Source organism: Topomyia yanbarensis, chromosome 1 (assembly GCF_030247195.1).
Source record: "Topomyia yanbarensis strain Yona2022 chromosome 1, ASM3024719v1, whole genome shotgun sequence".
NCBI lineage: Eukaryota > Metazoa > Arthropoda > Insecta > Diptera > Culicidae > Topomyia > Topomyia yanbarensis.
Genome location: NC_080670.1, coordinates 98,091,634 through 98,117,234, shown reverse-complemented (window position 1 = coordinate 98,117,234; position 25,601 = coordinate 98,091,634). Strand labels below are relative to the sequence as shown.

At 38.0% G+C, this 25,601-nt stretch overlaps 1 protein-coding gene across 2 annotated transcripts in view; it reads left to right on the top strand.

Annotated features, from left to right (window-relative positions):
- Positions 1-17,063, top strand: part of LOC131682711 (homeobox protein homothorax-like) — a 904,179-nt gene extending 887,116 nt beyond the window's left edge. The window contains exon 9 of one of the 2 annotated variants that reach the window (XM_058964749.1): positions 16,950-17,063. In XM_058964749.1, the coding sequence (XP_058820732.1) occupies positions 16,950-17,048 (99 nt within the window). In that variant the 3' untranslated portion in view covers positions 17,049-17,063. The remainder of the gene's footprint in view (positions 1-16,949) is intronic. The other variant, XM_058966262.1, reaches the window with a different exon arrangement.
- The last annotated feature ends 8,538 nt before the right edge of the window (positions 17,064-25,601 follow it).

Below are 25,601 nucleotides of genomic sequence, written 5' to 3'. Positions count from 1 at the left end.
GCGGTTTTTTTACGAGGTTTTTTTTACGCGGATTTTCCAATTAACGCGGTTTTTTTCGCGGATTTTCCAATTAACGCGGTTTTTTTACGCGGATTTTCCAATTAACGCGGTTTTTGCAAAAATATTCTAAGTCTTTTTGAATGCAAAAGACTTAGACTTTTTTCTGAAAAAAAATTCTAAGTCCTTTTAAATGCCAAGAACTTAGAAGAATTTTGGCAGTTTTTATTTTGCGCGGATTTCGCCATTAACACGGTTTTGGCAAAAAATATTCTGTCCTTTTGAATGCAAAAGACTTAGAAGATTTTTGGAAAGATGGAAGAGACGGGTCTGGAAGATTCCTTAAGGCCTGCACCCCAACAATATGGGTATTTTCGGAATGGTCTTGAAGAGTAGGTTCCAGAAATTGATTTTTGACGCCATTTTGAAATCCAAGATGGCGACTTCCGGTTCAGTGAAATTCGCTATAACCCAATCAATATGGGTATTTTCGGAATGGTCTTGAAGAGTAGGTGCCAGGAAATGATTTTTGGCGCCATTTTGAAATCAAAGATGGTGATATCCGGTTTAGTGAAATTCGCTATAACTCAATCAATATGGGTATTTTCGGAATGGACTTGAAGAGTAGGTACTAGAAATTGATTTTTGACGCCATTTTGAAATCAAAAATGGCGACTTCCGGTTTAGCGAAATTCGCTGTAACCCAATTAATATGGGTATTTTCGGAATGGTATTGACAAGTAGGTGCTAGAAATTTATGTTTGACGCCATTTTGAAATCCAAGATGGCGACATCCTGTTTAGCGGAAATTCCCTACAACCCATGCAATATGGGTATTGTTGGAATGGTCTTGAAGAGTAGGTACCAGAAATTTATGTTTGGCGCCATTTTTAAATCCAAGGTGGCAACTTCCGGTTTAGCGAAATTCGCTATAACCCAATCAATATGGGTATTTTCGGAATGGTCTTGACGAGTAGTAGACAAAGATAGATGTTTGACGCCATTTTGAATTCCAAGATGGTGACTTTCGGGTTAGCCACATTCACTATAACCCAGTCAATTTTTAAATCCAGGATGGCGATTTCCAATTTCGCGAAATTCGCTATAACCCAATCAATATTGGTATTTTTGGAAGTTGAAGTTGTAGTACAAATAGTTTTAATTAAACAGTTGAATTTACTTAAATTTAAGCAATATGTTTAATTTGAATAAATTCAAACCCCCAACTCACACCACATACGTCTCTTTCTTCTCTCTCTCTCTCTCTCTCTCTCTCTCTCTCTCTTCAATTCTCACCGCACTTTCCTGGATGAACACATAAAAATATTTTGCATTTTGCTGGTTTATGATTAGATCTTATATTTGAGGGTGATTAAGACGATTGCCCAAATTTTTCATGCGAGAATTTCGGTAAACCGGAAGTCGCCATCTAGAATTTTAAAATGACGGCAAACATCGACGTTTGTCTGCTACTCGTCAAAACCATTCCGAAAATACCCATATTGATTGGGTTACAACGAATTTCGCTAACCGGAAGTCGCTATCTTTGATTTCAAAATGGCGTCAAAAACCAATTTCTGGCACCTACTCTTCAAGACCATTCCGAAAATACCCATATTGATTGGGTTATAGCGAATTTCGCTAAACCGGAAGTCGCCATCTTTGATTTCAAAATGACATCAAAAATCAATTTCTGGCACCTACTCCTCAAGACCATTCCGAAAATACCCATATTGATTGGGTTATAGCGAATTTCGCTAAACCGGAAGTCGCCATCTTTTATTTCAAAATTACGTCAAAAATCAATTTCTGGCACATACTCTTCAAGACCATTCCGAAAATACCCATATTGTTGGGGTGCGGGCCATAAGGAATCTTCCAGACCCGTCTCTTCCATCTTTCCGAAAATCTTCTAAGTCTTTTGCATTCAAAAGGACTTAGAATATTTTTTGCAAAAATCGTGTTAATTGCGAAATCCGCGTTAAAAAAAACTTCCAAAAATATTCTAAGTCTTTTGCTGAGAGTTTTTTTTTGCGCGGATTTTCGAATTAACGCGGTTTTTTTTACGGGGATTTTCCAATTAACGCGGTTTTTTTCACGCGGATCTTCGAATTAACGCGGTTTTTTTACGCGGATTTTCCAATTAACGCGGTTTCTTTTTACGCGGCTTTTTTACGCGGTACGTATCCCTCGCGTAAAAAAAACCTGGGTGTACCACAATGGATTATTGAACGCTTAAGAGCCGCTAATCATTAACAGACTTTGGAGTTTTTGTTTTCAAGACAGTTTGATGTTTTGCATAATTTGTAGTATGATAGTACAGTAAGTTGACTTTGTGGCCAAGCCGGGGTGCGTGGAATCGGTTTCTTTCACTAGGCTGTTCACAGTGATGTTATGTGGATCTAATTCGGAATGATGAGCGGTCAAGAATGGATTTGGAACGTGATGTCCCGGGTACGACGATTTATCCATCTGTTCTAATAATTGTTTTCCCGATGTTTTGATTGCTTATACTTTTTGTGGTGCTTTTTGTTTTTCCTGCTGTCAATCATCATATATACTAGTAAAGAATGTTTGATCTTGTTTGTGTTCCATATTAGTGGTTTACACGTTCAGTTGTTTTGTCAATACTGGAGCGTATTGACAAGGTTTTTCAACGTGTAATGGAATGGAGGAAGTATTGACGATATGTGTTTTGACGTCGGACTACGTCTTTGTTTTCGATATAGGGGTGCACGTTGCAAATTCTACAAAAATGGTATGTAACGAAAAGTGGTCCAATTTTAAACGTATATAATTCAGCCATCTCACGATAAATTTTCAAATTTTTTGCGCATATCGCCCCGAAATACTTCTAAGAATAGATTCCAATTGATAAACCCAAAGATTTTTGATATCATGGCATAAAAAATTTAAATAATGAGCAACCTAGTCAGAATAACACGCATTTACACACATAAGATAGCGCTTCCCTAGTCCAGCACGACAGATTTGTGTACCTAGCGTGTTACGCTTCTATGAATGACGTCATCATCGACTATTTAAACGGACAGATTTCGCCAGTGCAGCTCACTTGCCTGTTGAGCGGCAGACGAAGCAGGTCACTGCGTTGTGTGTTTTCACTGCCAGTGTAGCTGAGTTAGAAGTCCGTTACACTGCCTGTGGAGGTATGCTACCCAGTGAATGCGAATGAGCTTGCCCGTTCAAACACTATGCTATCTTTTGTGTTGTGCTCGTTTCCAGCACACTTTTATGTATAATTATTCGTACACAAAATAGTTTGTACATGCGAGCTCTATTTGCAAACACGGTTAACATAGTGTCGTGGTACTAGTTGTCTCTTTCGCTCTACCCATCATCATCAGCGTTCATTCATTTTGTTTTGTGCGCTTGGGTTTAACGTTTGAGTCGAATGTGTAGGTAGTTAGATCTAATTTGTTATTAAATTGCACAACGAAAGTTTTTTATTTACGTTCGATCAATTCATTGATTCATTTCCCCTTCACGTGATTCATTTCCACTCAGCCTATAGTATTTTGATTCTACTAATAGGTACATACTACAAAGCCTATTTATGAATTAATACACTGCCACTTGAAAACCGTTGCAAAAACGCATCTTGTCCATATATAAAATTGTTTTCGATTCATGTATATTTATAGTTTCGATACAGGATTAAGACCACTGCATTCGCTATATTTGTATGCGTACTTTAGGAAAGTTATAATAATGGCACAATATAACTAGAATGCTTGGTCTATACATGAAATGTGATTATATTGTCTAAAATTTGATTTTTCTTCACTGGTCCGGGTTTTTTACAACACACAATCGAAAAGTTTTTATAAGCTAATCTTATGCTATAAAGATTTAGCTCCAGATATTAGTTCGGTCACAGTTTTCTGTCTTCTTTCTTCAGATCTTCTTAAATAAGTTCAATCGGATTCAATCACCTACTACAAATGAAATGACCTGATAACCAAGAGGGTTTGGTTCAATATGTAATACTCGATGTTGATTGGTTGTGATTAAACCAGGGTTGTTAATCGATAATTAATCGTCATCGTCGATAACGTTAACCACCCGTCAACGTCATCGGAAACTCCGTTAACGATAATGTATCGTCGCCTTCATCGTCATCGTCGATAATTGTATCGTCGTTTTCATCGTCATCGTCGGTTCATCGGTTATCGCGATACATTTTGCGTTACTTTCCCGTTTATTGGGGTTGAAGTTGATGCGGTTAACTTTCAATTGTTTAGAATTAAATAACTATTGAAGGACATGTTGTTGGCAGTTGAAAATCAATAGTTTTGGACATTTTCTATGCACAGGGGGGGGGGGGGGTCCGACGATGTGTCAAAATGGAGTTTTTTGTCAACTTTTCGGGAGAGTTTTATATTGAAGGGAAAGTTATTGGCAGTTGACAATCAATAGTTTTGGACATTTTCAATACACAGGGGGTTCGACGATGTGTCAAAATGGATTTTTTCAACTATTGAGGAAAGTTTGTTATATTGAAGAAGTTATTGGTAAGTGAAAATAAATAGTTTTGGGCATTTTCAATGTACCGTCGGTGCATCAAAATAGATTTTTTTTTTCAACTTTTCGCGAACTTTTTATATTCAAGGGCAATCGATAGTTTTGGACATTTTCAATTCACACGAGGATCCAAATTGGCAAAAAGGTGAAAGAAATTCTTAGAACCACGAAAAACATTTTTAGTTATAGTGTCTTTAGCAAAATTTATTTATATTTTTTGCATTTAAAAAGTATTAGTTGGGTGATTAATTCCTCTAAAGCTGAGAAGAAAGTTTTTGCTTATGTTTATGAAAATAAAAAAAAAATTCTTTGGCAAAGTTGTTGAGAATATCTTAAGTATTAACTTCGCTGAAGAGACTATGTGTCTATCTGTCGATTTTAATTTACATTTGTGGAGATTTTTTTGATATACCCCTGAAAATTGCTTTTTTCAAAATACTTTTCCTGGTAATTTTGTAGAATTTCAAAATGTTCCAAGATGTTGTTCAGCATAAGCAAATACAGAATTTTTATAATGTAAGTTTATTTGTATCTCTTACAACTTAGAAGTTATCGAATGTTTTAGTACCCAAAAAGCAATATTTTGGTATGGAAGCCGCAAATTTCCGCAGACGAATACTAATACGAATCTGTAAAACAAACACTATCAAAATCGTTTGGTGGGCTCTAGGTTACGTTCAAGTCAAATTCGAGTAAATTCCTTCTTTAGCATATTTTTCTTATCTTAGAGATGCAAAATATACAAAAATAATAATACTGTACTGTAAGACCTCCTTAAGGAATTTTTTTACTAAATGATCAGAACGGGTTATGAGGCTTTGTCGAGGAACTAAAGAAGAATATTTTAACTGCTCCGGTTTATTAAAAAGAAAGAAAAAAAATATGTTAGTCCAGGTGTTTGCGTTTCGATTTCGTCTCTTCAGAACCAGCAAAAATATGTGCCGATTTCGTCAATGCCATCGTTTTATCAGCCTATAATTCGCCAAGGGGCTGATAAAAACGGGTCTTCACTGTATTCAAAAAACGAATAAAACTCTATTATGAGGCCGTACATAAATTACACTACAAATTTAAGGGTAAAAGAAGGAAGCATGAAGCATCTTGTTACATAGTGGAGCGAAGAAACGGAGAAGGGGGCTAAAAGTTTCCTAACTAGAAAAGGAAATCAAGCATTGGAAATATGTATATTCTCCTTTTCAAAATCCGAAATTTTCTGGTTTAAATCAAAATTATAATAAAATCTGTTAATCACCACACGACTTAAATGTGAAGTGTAATTTGTGAACGGCCTAATAATAGTGGTTTAGTAGTTTTTTCAATATATGTTTTTGCGTGCTAAAAATTACTAATCGCACAATAGCTCAAAATTTGTTTTCTTCATGGTCAAAACAATTTTGATCACCTTTTTGCCGCTTGGAAACACTGTGCACCTGGGACTCTTCTGAGCACCAACTTACTCGAAAAGTTGAAAAAATTCAATTTTGACTCATCATCGGACCCTTCTGCGTATTGAAATGTCCAAAATTATTGATTTTCAATTGCCAACAACTTTCCCTTCAACATAATACATTTTCCCGAAAAGTTGAAATAATTTCATTTTGACGCATCGTCAGACCCCGCTGTGCATAGAAAATGTCCAAAACTATTGATTTTCAACTGCCAACAACATGTCCTTCAATAGGTATTTATTTCTAAACAATTGAAAGTTAACCTCATCAACTTCAACTCCAATAAACTGGAAAGTAAAGCAAAATGTATCGCGATAACCGATGAACCGACGATGACGATGAAAGCGCCGATACAATTATCGACGATGACGATGAAGGCGACGATACATTATCGTTAACGGAGTTTCCGATGACGATACATTATCGTTAACGAGTAACGTCGATAAATTATCGTGAAAAATGTATCGCATTAACAACCCTGGAACCATACGTAAGAAATATATTTGATTTATTATTACTATAAATGTACTAAGAAAATAAATATTTTCCATTAAGTAGTATAGTCCTACGTCTACAGCTCGTGCAACCCCATAGGGCTGCCCCTTGTAGTTTTTTATGTTTCTTGGAGGCTGTTCAATGATAGTACAGTAAGATTCCGTTTTTGGCACGTTCCGATTTTTGCATGCTCCCTTTTCGGTACACTCAGATTTTGGCAACAAATGGGTTCCGTTTTTGGCAACATTATTGTTGTACATAATAGGTCTTTTAAAAATGTGCAATAGATATTTTTTGTATCAATTGATATCACATTTTACTTTTTGTATCATATTACCCTCAAAGGCGCAAATTTTTTTTTTAAACTTTTGTGAAAATTGTTTCATAGTTTCAATACATTACTGTGATAATTTTAAGATGTTTTGCGTAATATTGTTTTAAAACAGCGTTAAGGGTTAACTATACTTTATGCTATACGTGTTATATTTTTTGATCACAATGCATAGAAATGTATTATTTATGTATAATATAACTGGTACAGTGTAACTAGTGTCTGACTGAATCAATTTTTATAGTAAGACCCAGAGTCTGTGCACTTTAGGAGTCAAATACAGAGGAATGCGCTACACTGGATAACAAGACTATTTCTGGAGAAAATTTTCAAAAGAACCTTTTGTTTGGACAGTTGAAAGTGATTTTTACAACAAAAATGGTTTTCTTCATACCTAAATATCTTCAGGCATTACAATTTGATTTTCAATCTATCGACCTCGGTCACTAAAAACATGAGTTGATCCTGACACTTTAAACAAAATAAATGCAAATTTTGAGATGCACAAGATAATACTGGCATTTTGTACTGAATTTATTGTTTCATTTGCCTATTTTTCATATATTTTCACATACAAACTTGAAAACTCTTGTGAGTGGATTAGAGTTTTCGTTGCCGGTCTAATACACACACAGACATTGTCCCAAATTGTCGAGCTGATGCGAATGGTATATAGCTAATTCTATACATTTCTTTTATAAGAAATGTAAAACAAACAAAGCAAAAAATGAGAATGTATATATCAAATTTGTACATAACAGACTGTTGCGGTAGAGCGCAATCTTTGCAGATACCCTCGCCACTGTATTATTACCAGCGACAAAAGTACCAAATAAAATTAGTTCAGTCTAAGCCAGCCACCACCGGCGGCGGTCGCTTGATCGTAGTTCATTGTTTCCTTTCCACTTCTATCACAGTCTGTCTTTGTGCTGCTTTCCGTATACGTTTGAGTTTTGTGTTTCGAAAGTTGGATGGCATGAAATGAGTCCTACCGCTGAGAACGAACATTGGTGCCATGACCAGGATTTCAACGTGCCACTACAGCCTGCCACCCGATAATTCCAATAGAATCCTTGTGAGGACAACCGGCTACGGGTTTATTTCGCGTCACTTCAGCTATGCCGGTGTGGGCAAATATGCAGCCGCTTAGCAATATCAATCCCCAGCGGTGCTAATCTGGTGTGGGGATACTTGCAGCCGCTTAGTGGAATGCATTTCTCCTCCGAGATCAATTCCCAGTTGCGCGAATAGCAACATCCCCGAATGCGTTCATCAACGGCAAGTGTACCGTCGAAGTAATTCTTCACTGCCATCGTGTCACCATTATGGGATTCTATTGTACAGCTGAACAACAATGAATGAAACGTTTCATGGATGATCTTCCAGCAGTACCGTCCACAGATTGAAATAATATTCGATAATGTTTATCTTATTATTAGAAAACATTCGTTTTGGTGGGGGAGGATGTTGCGGCAGAGCGCAATCTTTGCAGATACCCTCGCCACTGTATTATTACCAGCGACAAAAGTACCAAATAAAATTAGTACAGTCTAAGCCAGCGACCGCCGGCGGCGGTCGCTTGATCGTAGTTCATTGTTTCCTTTCCACTTCTATCACAGTCCGTCTTTGTGTTGCTTTTCCGTATACGTTTGAGTTTTGTGTGTCGAAAGTTGGATGGCAGGAAATGAGTCCTACCGCTGAGAACGAACACAGACCGATCTTGGATGTTCCGAATTACGATTCCGATGCCGATTCCGGTGGTATAATAGTATTTCTCATAATATTGAACGAGCGACAATGTGGTCAATCAAACTGTAATATTCTTGAAAGCTTATATAAAAACCGCTCTAAAATTATATTGATGCTTTGACTCAACTATTGACCCTATATTCTACGTGAAAATCATCCGGAAGACCCGGTATATCCGTATAGCTGAACACTGAAGTTTTTTGCGGATCATCCGGAAAGTTTCTACGAAACCAATAAAAGCCTTGGCTCTGGCCACAAATACGATTTTTTACAATAATAATTCTGAAAAAAAAATCAAGAAAACCACAGGCTTCTAGGGCCAGTTCCGGATCTTTCAGAAAGTCAATACGTTGCTAATAGATTCCCTGTTTATGCGAATGATATTTCCAAAAATCTTTTCAGAAAAATCTCGGACAAGGTTTATGAATAAGCCAGGTCCACGGATGTTCCAGGTCTTCCGGAAGGTCATTATGCAGCCAAAAACATGTGTGTAGGTCTTTAGTACGAACTCATTCAAATGAGAATTCAAGAAACACTAAAAAACTCCTGGTTCTAAGACCAACTTTATGAATCGATTTGTTCAGCAAATATTCTGGATTTTCCAGATGGTCGTTATGTGACCAATAGGATAAATTTTTCACTCGAAACTATGGATTTATGCGAATTCAACGTTAACAAATGTTTTCGAAAAACTTCAAAATACTAGGACAAGATTCATTAAATAGCCAGTTTTACGGATGTTCCGAATCTTCTGGATGGTTTTCACGTAGAATCCAGGGTCAGTATTTAAATCAGAGTATCAATTTCAAGTTATATGAGATTTTATATAAGCTTTCAAGAATATTACAAAACTTTGGAATCAGTTTCATTGATTGACCACTTTGTCGCTTCTTCAGTACTATGAGAAATACTATTGTACTGACGGAATCGGCATTGGAATCGTAATGCGGAACATCCAAGATCGGGCGTATCATTCAGTTTTGTACATGTACATTCTATTTTTTGTTTTGTTTATGTTTATTAATAGTCAGGGCAGCGAAGAGAAAATAAGGGGCCCGGGGGGTCCAACGTACGGGCCCCCACCACTTTGTATTGCCTGAGTACAAAAAAGTCAATGTTTGAAATCCATTGGAGTTCACTGATATTATGTATAGTCCACTGAAATGTTATATTTATGTACCATTTTTTGTTCTATTTGTTTGTAGTGCCAATGAAGGAAAAAGCGTAGACAAGGGATACAATTCTATTTACAAGATGGAGGACAATAGTTTCAACAAAGATTAAAAATTACAGTATCTTAAAACTAGGAATACAGAATACAAATTTGATGTTTTATCGGAGACTTATGCTTGGTCAAGATATTCAAAGGGGGGCTTATTTCCAAAATCGGTGTAGCAGCAGTTGTATCAAGGACAGGGGAGAGAAAGCGTAGATTGTTACTGGGAGAGAAGAGCAAAACTGTGAAACAAATTAGCGCCTCAGTCTAGTAGGTCGGATTGGCGAATGGTGTTCTTCGGACCCGCGGGGAATCCTTCAAGAGTCATCGAGCCTCGAGTCGCTGTCGCTTCAATTTCCGTAGTGATAAGGGCGACGGCGGTTACATAGTGGCACTCTGGAGGTGATCGGTTCCACAAGGCAGGAGGAAACTTCTAATAACGAGAAATAAAAAAAGGGCTACATTGGGATATTTATCGTTTTTATGAAAGTATAAATAAAGGACATATAGGGGAAATCGCGAATTACCAAAATATCACGAACTGAAACATTGTCTACTTTGGGCCCGAAGGGAATCCTTTAACTGAGACCTGGCGTCACAATACCCGGCGCACACCCAGACAACGTGCTCGATGTCGTGATAGCCCTCGCCACAAGCGCACATACTACTCTCTGCAAGCCCAATACGCCGCAAATGCGCATCCAATGTGTAGTGGTTGGACATAAGCCGGGACATTACACGTATGAAATCTCGACCCACATCCATCCCTCCGAAACAAGGCTTTGTTGATACCTTTGGGATAATCGAATGTAGCCATCGTCCAAGTTCCCCATTGCTCCACGAGGTTTGCCAACTGTTGAGTGTCCTCTGACGACATATACTAAAAAATTCTTCGAAGCAGATTGGTCTTTCGTATGTCACCATCTAATGCGCCCACCTTTGCTAATGAGTCGGCATTTTCATTGCCCGGGATAGAACAATGAGAGGGGACCCAAACAAAGGTAATCTGGTAAGATTTTTCAGATAACTTGCGCAGAGACTCCCGTATCTTCCCCAAAAAATACGGGAATTGCTTTTTAGGCTTCACCGAACGAAGAGCCTCGATAGAGCTGAGACTGTCCGAAATGATGAAGTAGTGATCTGTGGGTAATGTGTCGATGATCCCAAGGGTATACTGAATAGCAGCTAATTCGGCGACGTAAACTGAAGCTGGATCATCGAGCTTCAATGAAGCGGTGACATTATCATTAAAGATACCGAAGCCAGTGGACCCATCGAGATTTGATCCGTCGGTGTAAAACATTTTGTCGCAGTCGTCTTCTCGGAATTTATTATAAAATACATTTTGGATCACTTGCGGGCGTATATGGTCCGGGATTCCACGAATCTCTTCCTTCATGGGTGTGTCGAAAAACACAGTAGAACCAGAAGTATCTAGGAGACGGACGCGGTTGGGATTATACGAAGAAGGATTGATGGTCTGTGCCATGTAGTCGAAGTACAAGGTCATAAATCTGGTTTGAGAATTAAGCTCGACGAGCCTCTCGAAGTTTTCAATCACCAACGGGTTCAAGATGTCGCATCGGACGAGTAATCGATATGAGAGTTCCCAAAATCGATTTTTTAGCGGTAGAACGCCCGCCAGCACTTCGAGACTCATCGTATGGGTCGAGTGCATGCAACCCAAGGCAATGCGCAAGCAACGATACTTGATTCTCTTTAGTTTGATGAAGTGTATGTGCGCAGCGGAGCGGAAACAGAAACACCCGTACTCCATAACGGACAATATCGTTTATTGGTATAACCTGATCAGGTCTCCTGGGTGTGCACCCCACCATGTTCCAGTTATTGTCCGGAGAAAATTGAAAATTGATCCTTTGTTGGCATTTCTGTTTCAGATACCTAATGTGACATCCCCAGGTACCTTTAGAGTCGAACCCCGAGATATTTAAATGTGAAAACCCGATTGATCGTTACACCCATTAATAGAAGCTGGAGTTGTGCCGGCTCACGCTTCCTAGAAAAGACAACCAATTCAGTTTTCTCCGTGGAAAACTCGATACCCAGCTGGAGAGCCCAAGCAGACAAATTGTCCAAGGTTTCTTGCATTGGTACTTGCAAATCGGCAGCTTCGGGCCCTGTAACAGAGACCACCCCGTCGTCTGCAAGTTGCCTTAAACCCTTGTAGCTAAATCGCGATGTTGTTAAATCGCCATGCGAAAAGTGCATGTGCTTTTCAGACAACAGGTTTAGCAAAAAGTTATTTAAAATCGTTGGAAGACCATGCTGGTGCAGCTTCTCTGACAGAATGTTGATAGAAACTGAGTCAAAAGCCCCCTTAATATCCAAGAAGACTGAGGACATCTGCTCTTTGCTAGCATAGGCCATTTGGATATCTGTAGGAAGCAACGCAAGGCAATCGTTCGTCCCTTTGCCTTTGCGGAAGCCAAATTGTGTATCTGACAGTAAGCCATTTGCTTTGACCCAATTGTCGAGGCGAAACAGGATCATTTTCTCGAACAACTTCCGAATACAATGCAGCATTGCAATCGGTCGATGCAAGTTGTGGTCGGAGGCTGGTTTTTGCTGGTTTTTGGATGGCGATGACCTTCACTTGCCTCCAGTCATGAGGGATAATATTACCCTCACGAAACTTGTTAAATATGTTCAACAAGCGCCTTTTTGCAGTGTCAGTGTTATTGTTGCATGAAAAGAGCAAGTGAGAACTCCACCATCGAAAACGGTGTTTCGTTGGCGGTATCGTAAGGAGACACGGCGCGTTACGTTTTCAGTACCGGGACAGAGTCCTGGCAGATTTTCTAGGCGAAAGCGAATATCCAGCGGTTTGAATATTCCACGTTCTCGTTGGTACTGTTTCAGTTACGCATACGTCGAGCTGTACCCCCAAGAGTGCTCATCACTGTTTCTTTCGTTAGCCAGTCGACGAACCGGCGTCAATAACTGCGTTTAGTCTGAGCTATATTCGCACTGTCGAGAATCAAGCTAGCCAAAAACCTGTACTCTTCCTCCGGAGGAAGTTCTTGAGTAGATTCGATTTTAGCGGATATAGTGGTCGCGTAACTCTTCCAATCGATGTTCCGTGTGAAGGCATACGAGACATTGATAGTTTCTGATGGTCTTGAACCGTTAGCAATTGAAATCACGATAGGGAAATGATCACTACCGTGGGGATCAGGGATAACCTTCCACCTGTAATCTAACTGTAGCGATATCGAGCATAGCGATAAATCCTACGCACTTGCGCGTGCTGGTGGTGTGGGAATCCGCGTCATTTCTCCCGTGTTTAAGATGGTCATGTTGAAATTATCGCAAAGATCTTGGATTAATGTTGATCTATTATCATCATGAAGACAGCCCCATACCGTACCGTGCGAGTTAAAGTCTCCTAGAACTAGCCGCGGTGCCGGTAAGGATTCCGTGATATTACAAAGCGTTCGGTGCCCTGCCGAGGCTCTAGGAGGAATGTAGATGGAAGCAATACAAAGGTCTTTGCCTTTGATTAGAACTTGACAAGCGACAATTTCAATGCCTGGTGTCGAAGGGAGGTTAATTCGATTGAAAGAATAGCACTTTTTAATCCCTAAAAGTACTCCTCCATAGGGGTTTTCTCGATCCAGACGAATTATATTAAAGTCGTGGAAGATGAGATTTATATCGGAAGTTAACCAAGTTTCACGTAATGCGAAAGCATCACATTTTAAACTATTTAGTAAAAATTTAAAGAAATCGATTTTCGGGAGGATACTTCTGCTGTTTCACTGTAGAACAGTGATCGAATCGGTGACCTCGTTCGATGACTTAGCCATCGAAGGATACGATCGCTGCAAGGAGGGGCCATTTAGTAGTCAACTGCTTCAAAAATGTTTGCACTATAGGGAGAAAACGTATCAGAAGGCTTTTAAGAGGATCAGTAACATTGAAAGCTGTGAAAATTAAGTCTTCGATGTCAGCAAATTTCATTAGTCCATTACTGGACTGAGTGTCTGTTTGAAAAAGAGAGACACTCGGGGTTTCTGCTGTACCTGGAAGTGGGGGGGGGGTAGTCCTTGTTAGAATTAAAGTTTCCAAGCCCTGGAGTAACTTACTTCGGATTTTTGGTAGCACTTCCGTTGGATTTATTAGATGTTGTTGGTGCACTCTCAGAGGAGATCTTGAAACCCTAACGAGGTAGTCTAGGGGAGGCTAGAGTTCTCCTCTTCCTGGACTCCCCCGGGTTAACAAGAGATGTTCCCTCTCGTGGGTCGTCAGATTCTTGCTCAGCGCGAGCCAAACCAGCAAAGAGATTTTCAGACAGGACACATGTCGAAGTATTCTTTAGCATTTCTGCGTAAGAGCGCCTCGAGCGTTCCTTAAGGGAGCGTTTAATTTTATCCCCGCGTTGTTTGTACGCATGTACGGGCATGATTGAAGAGCATGCGAAGGGCCCCCGCAGTAAATACACTTTTCAGTTGCTTTGCCGCAAGAGTCATCCTCATGCTCTCCCTCACATTTGCCTCATCGTTTTTTATTTCCACAATAGGTGGCTGTGTGGCCCAACTGCTTGCAATTGCGCGGTACAAACAGGCGAACAGGTAGGCGAACTTTGTCAAGGAGGATGTAGTTGGGAAGAGAAGACCCGGCGAAAGTTACCCGAAGCGAGCCTGATTGAGAGTAGGTAGTCTTACTTCGCTCGGTGTATGCGGTACACAATTGTTTGCGGTCTAAGATCTTAATCTTAAAGCAGCCAACCCAGAGCTCCAACAGTTCTTCGAATTTCAGGCCCGGTTCGGACACAACCCCATCGATTGCTACGGCCACACAAGGCACGTACGCTTTAAATTCCCGCGTAAAGCGCTCACAGCAAGCAATCGCTTTTGCCTGTCCGAGGTTATTCACTAGAACACGTATCTTGTTTGTCCGAACACCTGTTATCTGAGCTACGGCCGGGTAGTTAGCAGTCAGGTCTCGAGAAAGTTTCAATACAATAACATTAATTTCTCCCCGGACCGAAAGTACACTACCCATGGCCCAGTGGAATCTAGAGGGTACTGTTTTATACGGGGGGCAATGCGCGTGTTAGGGGAATCAGGGCCTTCCATGAGAATATCAGATGGTAATTTAAGCACGAAGGCAGAGCGTTGTATATACCGGAAAAACAGACAAAACTTATCTGCAGTAACGTCGATTGTTCCGTACCAGCGAAAACAATACTGGACTTGCCACCGGCACCAGCAGAACGGCAGCCAACAAACGAACAAAGGCTGACCTTCACTCACTGAAACTTACACACCGAACACCACTGTGAAGTATAACGATCTGCTCCGTTGAAAGGCTCGGAAACAACTGAAAAGGCCGTATTTGAAAGAATAGTAAAACGTATTTATTTTTTTCCATCCCTGGCCTCTTTGCTAGGGGGAATTGGTAGTCGACAATCGCCGAAAAAAGCTATGTCATTTGAGTATGACCCCTTTACAAAAATGTTTCGGTATCATCTCGTATCTGAATATGATTTTTATAGATTTTGTGTCAATGAACGGCAAACCAAATATATTAAATTTTAAATTTAATTTTTTGGATTAATTTCGAATTCTTTTGGTATATCAAGAGTTTTTGATGACTCATTTGACCAATTGAGCTCTCAAATAGAAGTAGAGTTACCGCCTCTAGTTTGACCAGCAAAATTTTACTGAGCAGGGGATAGACTTCAAGAGACACATGGGTATGCGTTGAAATCAATTCGAATTTCGAATTAAAGTGATCACTCGACAGAATTTTGGAGCGCTTCCATTGCTTTTTATTGTATAAAATGCTTAAAAACAAATAAATTTGCACTGTTTTATTTCTTATGTAGCTCGTAGCACTAGAGGAAAAATATCTTATTTTCTTAACATTCACCGTAGAGTGTAATGTTTTGGTAAAGCACTCCACCTTTCTGTGCCGTTCACATTTAGTTGTATGTTTTTGCATTTGTTAACAGTTTTGTTGATTTAGTTGGATGTAGTGATTCGCTTTCTCGGATATTCACAAAGAATCCAAAAGCACCAACCACTCTCGCTGTGAAGGATAACCCGAGCGAGCTTTGCTCTACTCCTCAGCAAACAAACACTGGGTGTGAAATTACACTTCAGTTTCTTTCGAGAATCTTTGTGAGGAACATTAATCAATTGAAGCGAAGGTTCAATGGGGGAAAGTAAAGCCAAATGGCACTTTTAAAATAATATTTGTCAACGCCAAGAGGGGCCCTCCTTAACAATTACGGCCTGCAACCCGAGGATGATGTTTATGAGGACTGGGTGCTGGGCGATTCCTGGTAAAGAAAAAGGCAACGCAAAATTGCAAAATAATCCAATGGATTCTTCCGGGCGAATTCGGATTTACCTGAACGAAGACACCCGGAGGAGACAAGCCGCCCCCCTCTCGGCGGCCCTGTTAATAGTATTTTGTCAATAAACCTGTGATTTATGATACATCTATGTATGCCAAACATGGCCCCATTTGGTACCGATTCTCAACCAGGTAAAAAAACTGCAAAATTTACCAGAAACTGGCAGCTGAAACTCCAACAAACAATTTGGGTACAAGTACATAAAGGTTTGACTTAAAATGTGTCTTACAACTGAGTTCGAAATCCGGATCAATATGGCCCGCTAACACCTTAGTCGTAACTTTTTTGTACAGCCCTTCAGGAATGTTCGAAAATTTTGAACTTGTATAGTTGAAAGAGAAAAGGTCAAGAATTTTAAAACTTCTCGATACAAAACATAAAAAGTTATCGCAATTTGAAAGTTAATTTAGGGTCATATTGACCCTAACACCTAAAGAAGGTTAATCATTCTACTCATTTTATAAATTTGATATTCTTTTTCCATTTTTGTGATATATTATTTTTTAATTTTATTTCCTTTATTTGATTTTTAAAATGTATTCAGATTATTTAAAGTTTTATTCGTGCAGGACTCGAAACTGTGTTCATCGCACATTTAGTTGGGAGCCTACTTCGCATGAATTCTGGAAACTATGTGTGTCTCAGCTCACTGATAGAAGTGTTTAATCGGTTTTCTAAATATAATGTGATGACAACCTAGATACTTATAGAGAATATAATTGTGAAAGTTTTGAACATATCGTACTTGAAATTTATGGTTATCATTTTTCTCTGTTCTCTTTTCAGATGGTAAGTTCGTTCAAAAATAAATCAATAGTAATATTAACACAAAGTTATTCACCACAATTCCTAGGCAAGTATTGCAATTCATTACATTCTATTTAAACTTTGGACTTTAAAATGATGAAAATTGATACAAAGGCACAGTTTTTTTCGCAATATACTACCAAAAAGTTGTATCTTCTATCAAAATTGCGAAATTGATTTATTTGGATGGCCCCCTTGAGAAATTTTGACTCATCTCTATGAACATGTTCACACTTTGCCCTTTTCCTACTCCCTTTTCCACTGATCAACTGTTTGTGCAATTGGAAAAGACAAATGTATTCACAAAACAATCTTCGAAATGACTAGTATTCGAAGGGATATAAAAAATTTACTCTGTACTGGTGGGTGGATACATGCTCAATTGCTCCAAAAACTAGTTATTGTCTCTTTTTATTTCATAGTAAGGCTCAATAACAGCAATAGCAACAGTAAATAAATTTGGCAAGCATTCGACCCCATTTACTCCTCTGTGCCGGCGCAAAATATTAAATGCTCTCACTATCTTCACGAATGGTTCTAATCGCCCTATTTCGTCACGTTTTCTTCCACTAACAAATTATATTACATTATTAAAACTTCTACAAGCTTGTAAATTGAAATTATATTGGATTCACATAGGTTTCTAAGACGTACCGCGTTTCACAAAATTCAACATAATTAAATACATTACGTAAAACATCTACTATGGAGCACAATAGTCTAGTAAGGATATGGGACTCTTATGCTTTAATGAACAGTGGTGAAACCAGAGGGAGGGTCCTGGGGGTACGGACCCCTCCCGAAAATTTTCAACTTGTTGAAAAATTTTAAATCAGTTTGAATTTTATATTAGTTTCCAGCTCGAAATCTTTTCAGACCAAATTTGACCACAAATACTTCATTAACCCTCAAACCCTCAAACGCTGTAACTACAAAATTATCCATTGCTGCTATAATGGGTAATTTTCGACCCGGCGTAAATTTCAAAGTCAAATATATCTAGTTTAAATTAATCAATTTAAAAAAATTACATTGTTCTTCAATGTTTGACTTAAATGAATATTATATATTCACTTACTACTTAACTTATTAAAAAACCGATATCAGCGAAAGATTTTTTTTGTTGTATAACACTTTTTTATTAACATCGATATTATACCCTAATTTTTTTAATAAATCAGCGGTCAAGCACCAAAATGATAGTTCAACGATTGTTCTTTAAAATTCCAGTGATGTTTGTTTGATTCATTGAAAAAAGTATATTTTCTCAGTAGATCGAAATTTGGAAAAATTAGAAATTTTCTGTATATTATGGCAAACATCATTGATGTCCATAAACAGTATTGACAGGAATAAAAACAAAGAACATGTTTTTGCGAAATTGACTTTTAATGTTATCATTGAAATCAACGTATCACTTTGCTCGATGTCTGTAACAATAATCAACTTCGGATTAATTTTCTTCGTGGCGCGACGAGCTCCGTTGCCTGGTGGAATGAAAAGCGCGTCACGCGCGTGGACTTAGCCTTGAAAACAAAAGGATAACAAAGATTAGTCTTAATAATATTTTTCCCCTTTAATATAGTGTAGCAACCTTGTGCTGACAGTCCTATTTCTCAGCAGAGTATTACCCCTCAATTTTTTCTGCGTCTAGCTGTCACTTGACAAGTCTGCGTTCACGCGCATCCGGTAACCTTTTCAGCAAGAGGTCTAACAAGCTTCCTGCTCGACGTGTAAGTTAGTCTCAATTAAACCGTCGCGTAATAAAGCACGCTATTTTATTTTCTTTACCTAAAAAACGTGTTCAGTGTAAAATCGCTTACGAACGTCCCGTAAAACACCACAGTAATTTTCAGAAGTGGGATAGAATCGGATTAGCTGTTGAACTGTAGAAATCTCCTGGCAGCGGCGCGAGTGTAATCGGTTGAGAATTTCGGATTCCAACTCGTCAATCGGAGTCCATCAGCGACAAGTTCCGTTAAGCGAAATCGGCGTGAACTCCATCGAAAACGGGTGGCGTAGCACTAACTCCAGCGTCCGGAGGTAACGGCAACTCGAACAGTGAATCTCTCGAATTAACGGCAAGAGTAAACATGCCGAGAGCGAAGCGTCGTTCGTTGAATCCGACTGGTACGAACGTGTCGGAACAGAACGGGGAGGAAAATGAACATAGCGATGTTAAAGATAACGATAACGGCGATGAAGAAAATGTGGAAGATAGTGTCCACGTCAGCAGAGAAAAATTCTTCCATCCGTAGGAGCTGAAACAGTTGATACCTGTTTTCAGAGAAGGTTGTGGCGTATCTGAGTGGATCAGTTCCATCGACCATTATCAGGAGATATACTAATGGAGTGACAAATCTACATTGCTCTACGCGACGCACAGAGGAGTAACTAGAACAAATTCTTGGCCAAAAACCAAAATATATTTTTTCGATTTTTTTGTTTCGTTATATTTGTTTTAAATACCTAAGAACCTACTGTATAACGTGGCAAAATTAGGAGTATATCAAAAATTGTTAAAGAATTTTTGCATGTATGCCCAATGGTGATATTTTAAGGGATATTTTAATCGTTTTCGTTATATATTCAGCAAAATCGCTTTCTAGTGATGATGACTGTATGAAATAAGATAATATTATTACAAACGTAGTTCAACACAACCGTTTGTTTAACTTCAGCTTAAAACTAACTAAAAAAGTAAACTTGCTGTGTATTGCACCAACTTTAAAAAATACCTTGTTTTAACGTTTTATTCCAAATTTGAATTATAAAAAAGTTACATTATACGGCTAGATCCGGCAAAGTTGCTGAAGCAGTATTACAATACAAGATTTCAGCTATACAAAAAATATTCGAACTCTTCCGATCCACTAATTCCAAGCGATTTGAAAATATTGAAATTTTAACTAATTTGAGGTACACCGAAATGCTGTAGGGCCAAATATTATGTTTGCCAACATGTATCTCTATGAAAATATGCACAGGCGTCCCTTTTCTTCTCCCTTTCCCACTGATCAAATGTTTATGCAACTGGAAAAATAAATGTATTCACAAAGACCACCTAGAAATTACTAGTATTTGAAAGGATATAGAAAATTGGCCTCTGCACTGGTAGGTGGGTAGATGCCAAATTGTTCCAAAAACTAGTAATTGTCTATTTTTAGTTCATATTAAGGCATAATAACAACAATTGCAGCAGCAAATAATTTTGGCCAGGATTCGACCCCAATTACTCCTCTGTGCGACGTGTCGTCTAGCAAGTACTGCTCATCAGTGGTTTTTGGACGCACGTCAGCATATTTTGAGTTAGAAGGATTTCAAAGCGAAGATTTTGTTGGCCTTTCCGGATCGCAAGGATGAAGCGGATGTGCATCGGAAGTTGCGTCAATGCATTCAGGTTTTTCGGATGAATGCGTTGGGTTATAAAGGCAAGCTGAGTTGTGCGGCGATCATCAAGTGACACATTCTTTCGTGACGTTACAACGATTTGACGATTCTTCATTCCATTAATACGTTATAACTTTATCAAATGAACGCCTACATCAAAACTTATTACAGATTCGGAAAGTACACAAAATTTCACTAAGGATTCAATAAACATAAACTGAATATACTGGAAGAGAATTGTTTTATGACCGATAATGTAACGTGACGTTACAACGCGTCACAAATTAGAACTTTCAACGTATTTCTATAAAAGTCAAAATATCTGCTCTATAAGATTTTTTATCAAGAACAAATCTTCTATGATGTATTTCTAAATAGCATTCAAATAACTAGGTGTCATTAAATATATTTTTTATTGTTTTGTTTCTTATTAAGCATCTTTTAACTTTCGTGACGTTACAACGCTCCTTTTTCAGAAAAGCGATATCTCATTGCGTTGTAACGTCACGAAAATCTTCAACTCTGTAAGTTGCGCTGGTGCTATTGTTTTGAGTAAAATTTTAAATATTTATCACATTTAACCGTTTAATGATAATTTATTCGAATTACAATATGGGGTAGTCGAAAAATCACGCTACAGTTTATTTTTTTTAATTGTCGCAAAAATAATTGAACAATCCAAGAAATGTGTTTTCATATATGTTGTTGATAGATTTGAGCCATTTGACACATTAAATTATTTGACAGGGCTCAATCTGGTAGTTTAACGGAGCCAGAATAGCAGCTTTTAACACATATTTCACAAACAAAAGTAAACTGGCAGTATTGCTTTATTTAATTTGGTAAGGAAACAGTTTCCCGACCCGAGTTTATAGTATGATATTTGTATTGTTGGGCTTAATCAAGTGGATTTATATGATAAAGCGAGCACAATTTAAGCGCCAGACAATCGACAGTGCTAAGGGACCATTCATAAATTACGTAACGCAAAAATTTCCCAAAATTGACTCCCCCCATGCAACAAATTGTCACAAATGTCTCCATCCCCCTCCTCTATTACGTAACAAATTCATTGAAATTTTTTTTCTTCGCTGAATACATGTTACTTATTTATTTATTGTCGTCAAACATGAGTAGACCGTTTTGTTACAACGATAAAATATAGTATACACTTAAAACATAAAATACTAATAACTAAACTAAACACTATCTGGTTTACATAGCACTACTTTAGGATGTTCTTTATAAGCGAATAGAATTGAAATATTTTTTTAATTTGCTTTTTGTCATTGTTAAGTCAATAGCTTCGCAGTGCTTGTTGTAAGTTGCCATCATCTGATTTAATGGTCCAAACTTGGCATAATTTGTACGATAATTGTTTGTTATAAATGTATTTCGGATTCGTAACTGCCGGGAAGGTATATAAAAATTAAGTTTAGATAGAAGTTCGACTGAATCAATACGACACGAAATTATATCGTTTAGAAATGAAACCATTGCATATTCTCGGCGCTCTTTTAGTGTTTGGATGTTAATGAGCATACAGCGAGCTTTATAAGATGGGAGAGGAAATCGTGTCCAACCTATTTTGCGAAGTGCAAACAATAAAAATTGCCTTTGTACTGATTCTATTCTTTCTTCATGTGTGATTGAGAAAGGTGACCAAACTATGCTACAATATTCCAGTATTGACCTTACATACGAGATGTATAATGTTTTAATTGTATATGGATCCTTAAAATTGTAACTAAAACGCTTTATAAATCCAAGCATGTTATTTGCTCTATTGATGATTGTGTTGTAATGGTCAATGAATGTTAATTTTGAATCTAGAATGACTCCCAAATCTTTAACTCTTTCGCACTTTTGTACCACTTGATTTCCTAGAGTGATTGAAATGTCAGGTGTATTTCGTTTCCTACTAAAAGTTATTGCATTACATTTTTTTACGTTTAGTTGCAGAAGGCTTTTGTTACACCAGAGGTAAAACATATGTATTTCTTCCTGTAATATCTTTATGTCTTGTTCGTTCCTAATTTCTAAAAAGAGCTTCATGTCGTCGGCATAGATAAGAACTTTTATGTTTTTGAGAATGTATGATATGTCGTTTACGAATAAAATGAACAAAAGAGGGCCGACGTAACGATCTCTTCCCCTATGTCAAGACTTGTCGTACCCCCTCCCCCCACTCCCCTAAAAGCGTTACGTAATTTATGAATCGTCCCTAAGTATACTGAAATATTGTATATATTATACTTGCAAAGATTCAAAGATAAGGAACACGTCACATCGCCGTGATGTTACGAAACAATGTGTTACATCCAATCGTCAATTCGACGGGATTTTAAATGTCTGCAAACACCAATAAACACTCCCTCATCTATCTTTTTTGAGCTCATTTGAGATGTGCCAAAGCCTTTTTATCCCACTCTAAGCAATTGAGACGATTTAGTGCGGTCACCCAGATATGTATCTGTAGACCCAATTATGTCTTTACAACCTCCCGTAAATTTGAATAGATATCCGTCTATATTGGATTTAATACCTCAGGCATTTCGATAATGTAGCTGCTTTGACGATGTATATGTTAGTTACTAAATGACGGCACGTGTGACTACAACGGAGCCCGATCAGAAACACATAACAGAAATCTTTCAAAACTATATCTCGCATTGTTACTTGTTATTTTCTGTTATTTTAACTACTAACTAATTTATAACACAATATGTTACAAAAATTGTGTTTTGTTATAATCTTGTTATTTCATTCTGATCGGGAGGTTGCGGATAACCTTATATCGGGTGTCTCGTCGATGATGGCGAAGTGTGGAATTGTTGATTGCTGGAAGCGAAGAAATATTCAGGGAACGCACTTATTATTAAACAAAGTTCGGATAGTTCATTTGAAAAAGTTGTAACAGAGAATGAAGGTTGGTCAAATCGTTGTAACGTCACGAAAGAATGTGTCGATGGTATATAACACCTTAAGCACTTAAGGATATACATTCTGAATTTATGAATATCACGCTAGTATAATTTCCTGTTCACGAAACAACTTGAAAGCGTTTCAATAAACCATACGAAGTAAAATTTGACACTATATCTGATAAATCATTCAAGCGTCTGATAAAAGTTAAAGTACGTGACGTTACAACGCAAAGTGTATGCTGTTCTAACTTTAGTTCCCCACATCCAATAAAAGAAATTGTAGGCTTTTTAGAAAAGTATTTTTTAACACAAAGAGAATCCGGAATATAAATTTGAACAAAATTTCAGTTTTTTAATAAAATTAAAATATGGGCATTTTTCGTGACGTTACAACGCAGAAACAACCAAAACTTCTATTAGTTCAAAAAGTATTAGTGGTCAAATCAAGAAAAAAATCCTTCTAGTTTTATTGTTCTACACTCAATAACGAACAAATTACTTTGAACAGATAATAATTTCAATCATAGTTTCATGAAATAGAACTTTTCTTAGAAGTCAATAATTTAGGAGCCATTTTCCGTGAAATTCAACTTACTTTGCTGTATATTTTTATACTATTTGTCGAAATGTCAATAGTTGGATTACATAACTTTTCAATAGTTTAAACACTACCGAATCGTAAAAAAAATATTGTGATACCAAAATAAGGCAAAACAAAAACCTCCTTCTGGTGTACAAGCCCGCGGAATGTGCCAAGTACATAATTAGCGGTATTTCGTACGATGCGCTTTACTCTAGCATTGTTTCCCGTCATTACGACAGTATTTACGACCTGCTGGATCATATTCGGTATTGTGAAGCGAATTAAGAACTGTGTAAACGCCGTAGTCTCCCGACTAGGAATACCAGTCAGAAACCGCCGGTGAACAATTTGACACCGAAGAAGCCACAGGAAGAAAATAAATCGTCCAGCACCCCGACGAGTGCGAACAAGCGAAACGACGAGTGTTTTAATTGTCATACAACGGGACACATTTCGATAAACTGTCCACAACAGCAACGACGACCAAGATGTTCGTTGTGTCGGAAGGTAGGGCACGACGAGCAGCATTGTTTTAATCGGACGGAAACTGAACCAGCGGTGAGAACACGGCATACCCGATCAGCAAGCACGATGAACCACTACCGGCGACCGATGGAAAATTTCTCGAAGTAAATCTAATTTGATGGTGGCATGTAATGTCATTGTTGATGGACGATTGAAAACGATGCAGGCGTTAACAAATACAGGTTGTTCGGTGAGTTTGATTAAACAATCTTATATCCCAGAAAATGTTAAGCTCAGTAGCACCAACGATAGGGACCTAGTAGGTGTAAATGATTCGAATATACATATAGTAGGAGCCTACTCGACATCTACTCTGGTTGACACATCCGTATATGTTACTAATTTGATGGTGGTTACTAACAACACTATGAAAGTTGATTTGATTGTGGGACGAAGATTTCTTCAAGACAATAGTATTCGCGAATTAACTTTTCTTCCCGAATATACGAATGACGTCGAAGCGACGAGGAATGTTTTTGGTGGCGATATTGCAGATGCAAGTATTTTGTTTGTTGATGCAAATGTTGAGCTCGACATCGGTGATACAGTCGAAACTAGAGCGTTGAGTGGTGATGTTCACGAACTTTTCAACCTTGATATTTGAACGGTGGCAAACCTCGAGAGCCTATGATAAAGCACTGCGTGGAGATTAAGTTAAAAGAAAATAGTTACTACAATGCAATTCCTTTGCGTCTCATTGATTACGAACGTAAGCAGCAGAGTAAAATTGTGCAGGATATGTTGCGAACGGTATTATTCCATATTCTAGTCGCTTAGTTTTAACCCGCAAAAAGAGCGGTGAGTACCGTCAATGCGTTAATTTCAAACCGTTGAATAAGTTGGTGGTGCGGAATCATTTTCCCTTACCGATAATCGGAGATCAGATCGCGAAACTTCAAGGTTGTAAATATTTTACGTCGCTAGACATGAGAAAAAGGGTTTTATAATGTTGATATAGCGGAAAATTCAAAAAAGCATCTATCATTCGTAACAGTAGATACAGAACACTAGATTAGGATTGTTGCTGGTGTTCCCATTGTTTTCGTCTCGGAACATGTTTGTTTTGCTTTCGGTATATGTATATCTGTCAAGGCATAGAAAGTCTCTCTAGTAAAAGTCTTTGGTCCGAATTTTTGGTACACGCAGAAAAATATGGCCTGCTTCTAAGAACAAACCGTTTAGTTGAACTTCAAATTAGTAAAATGC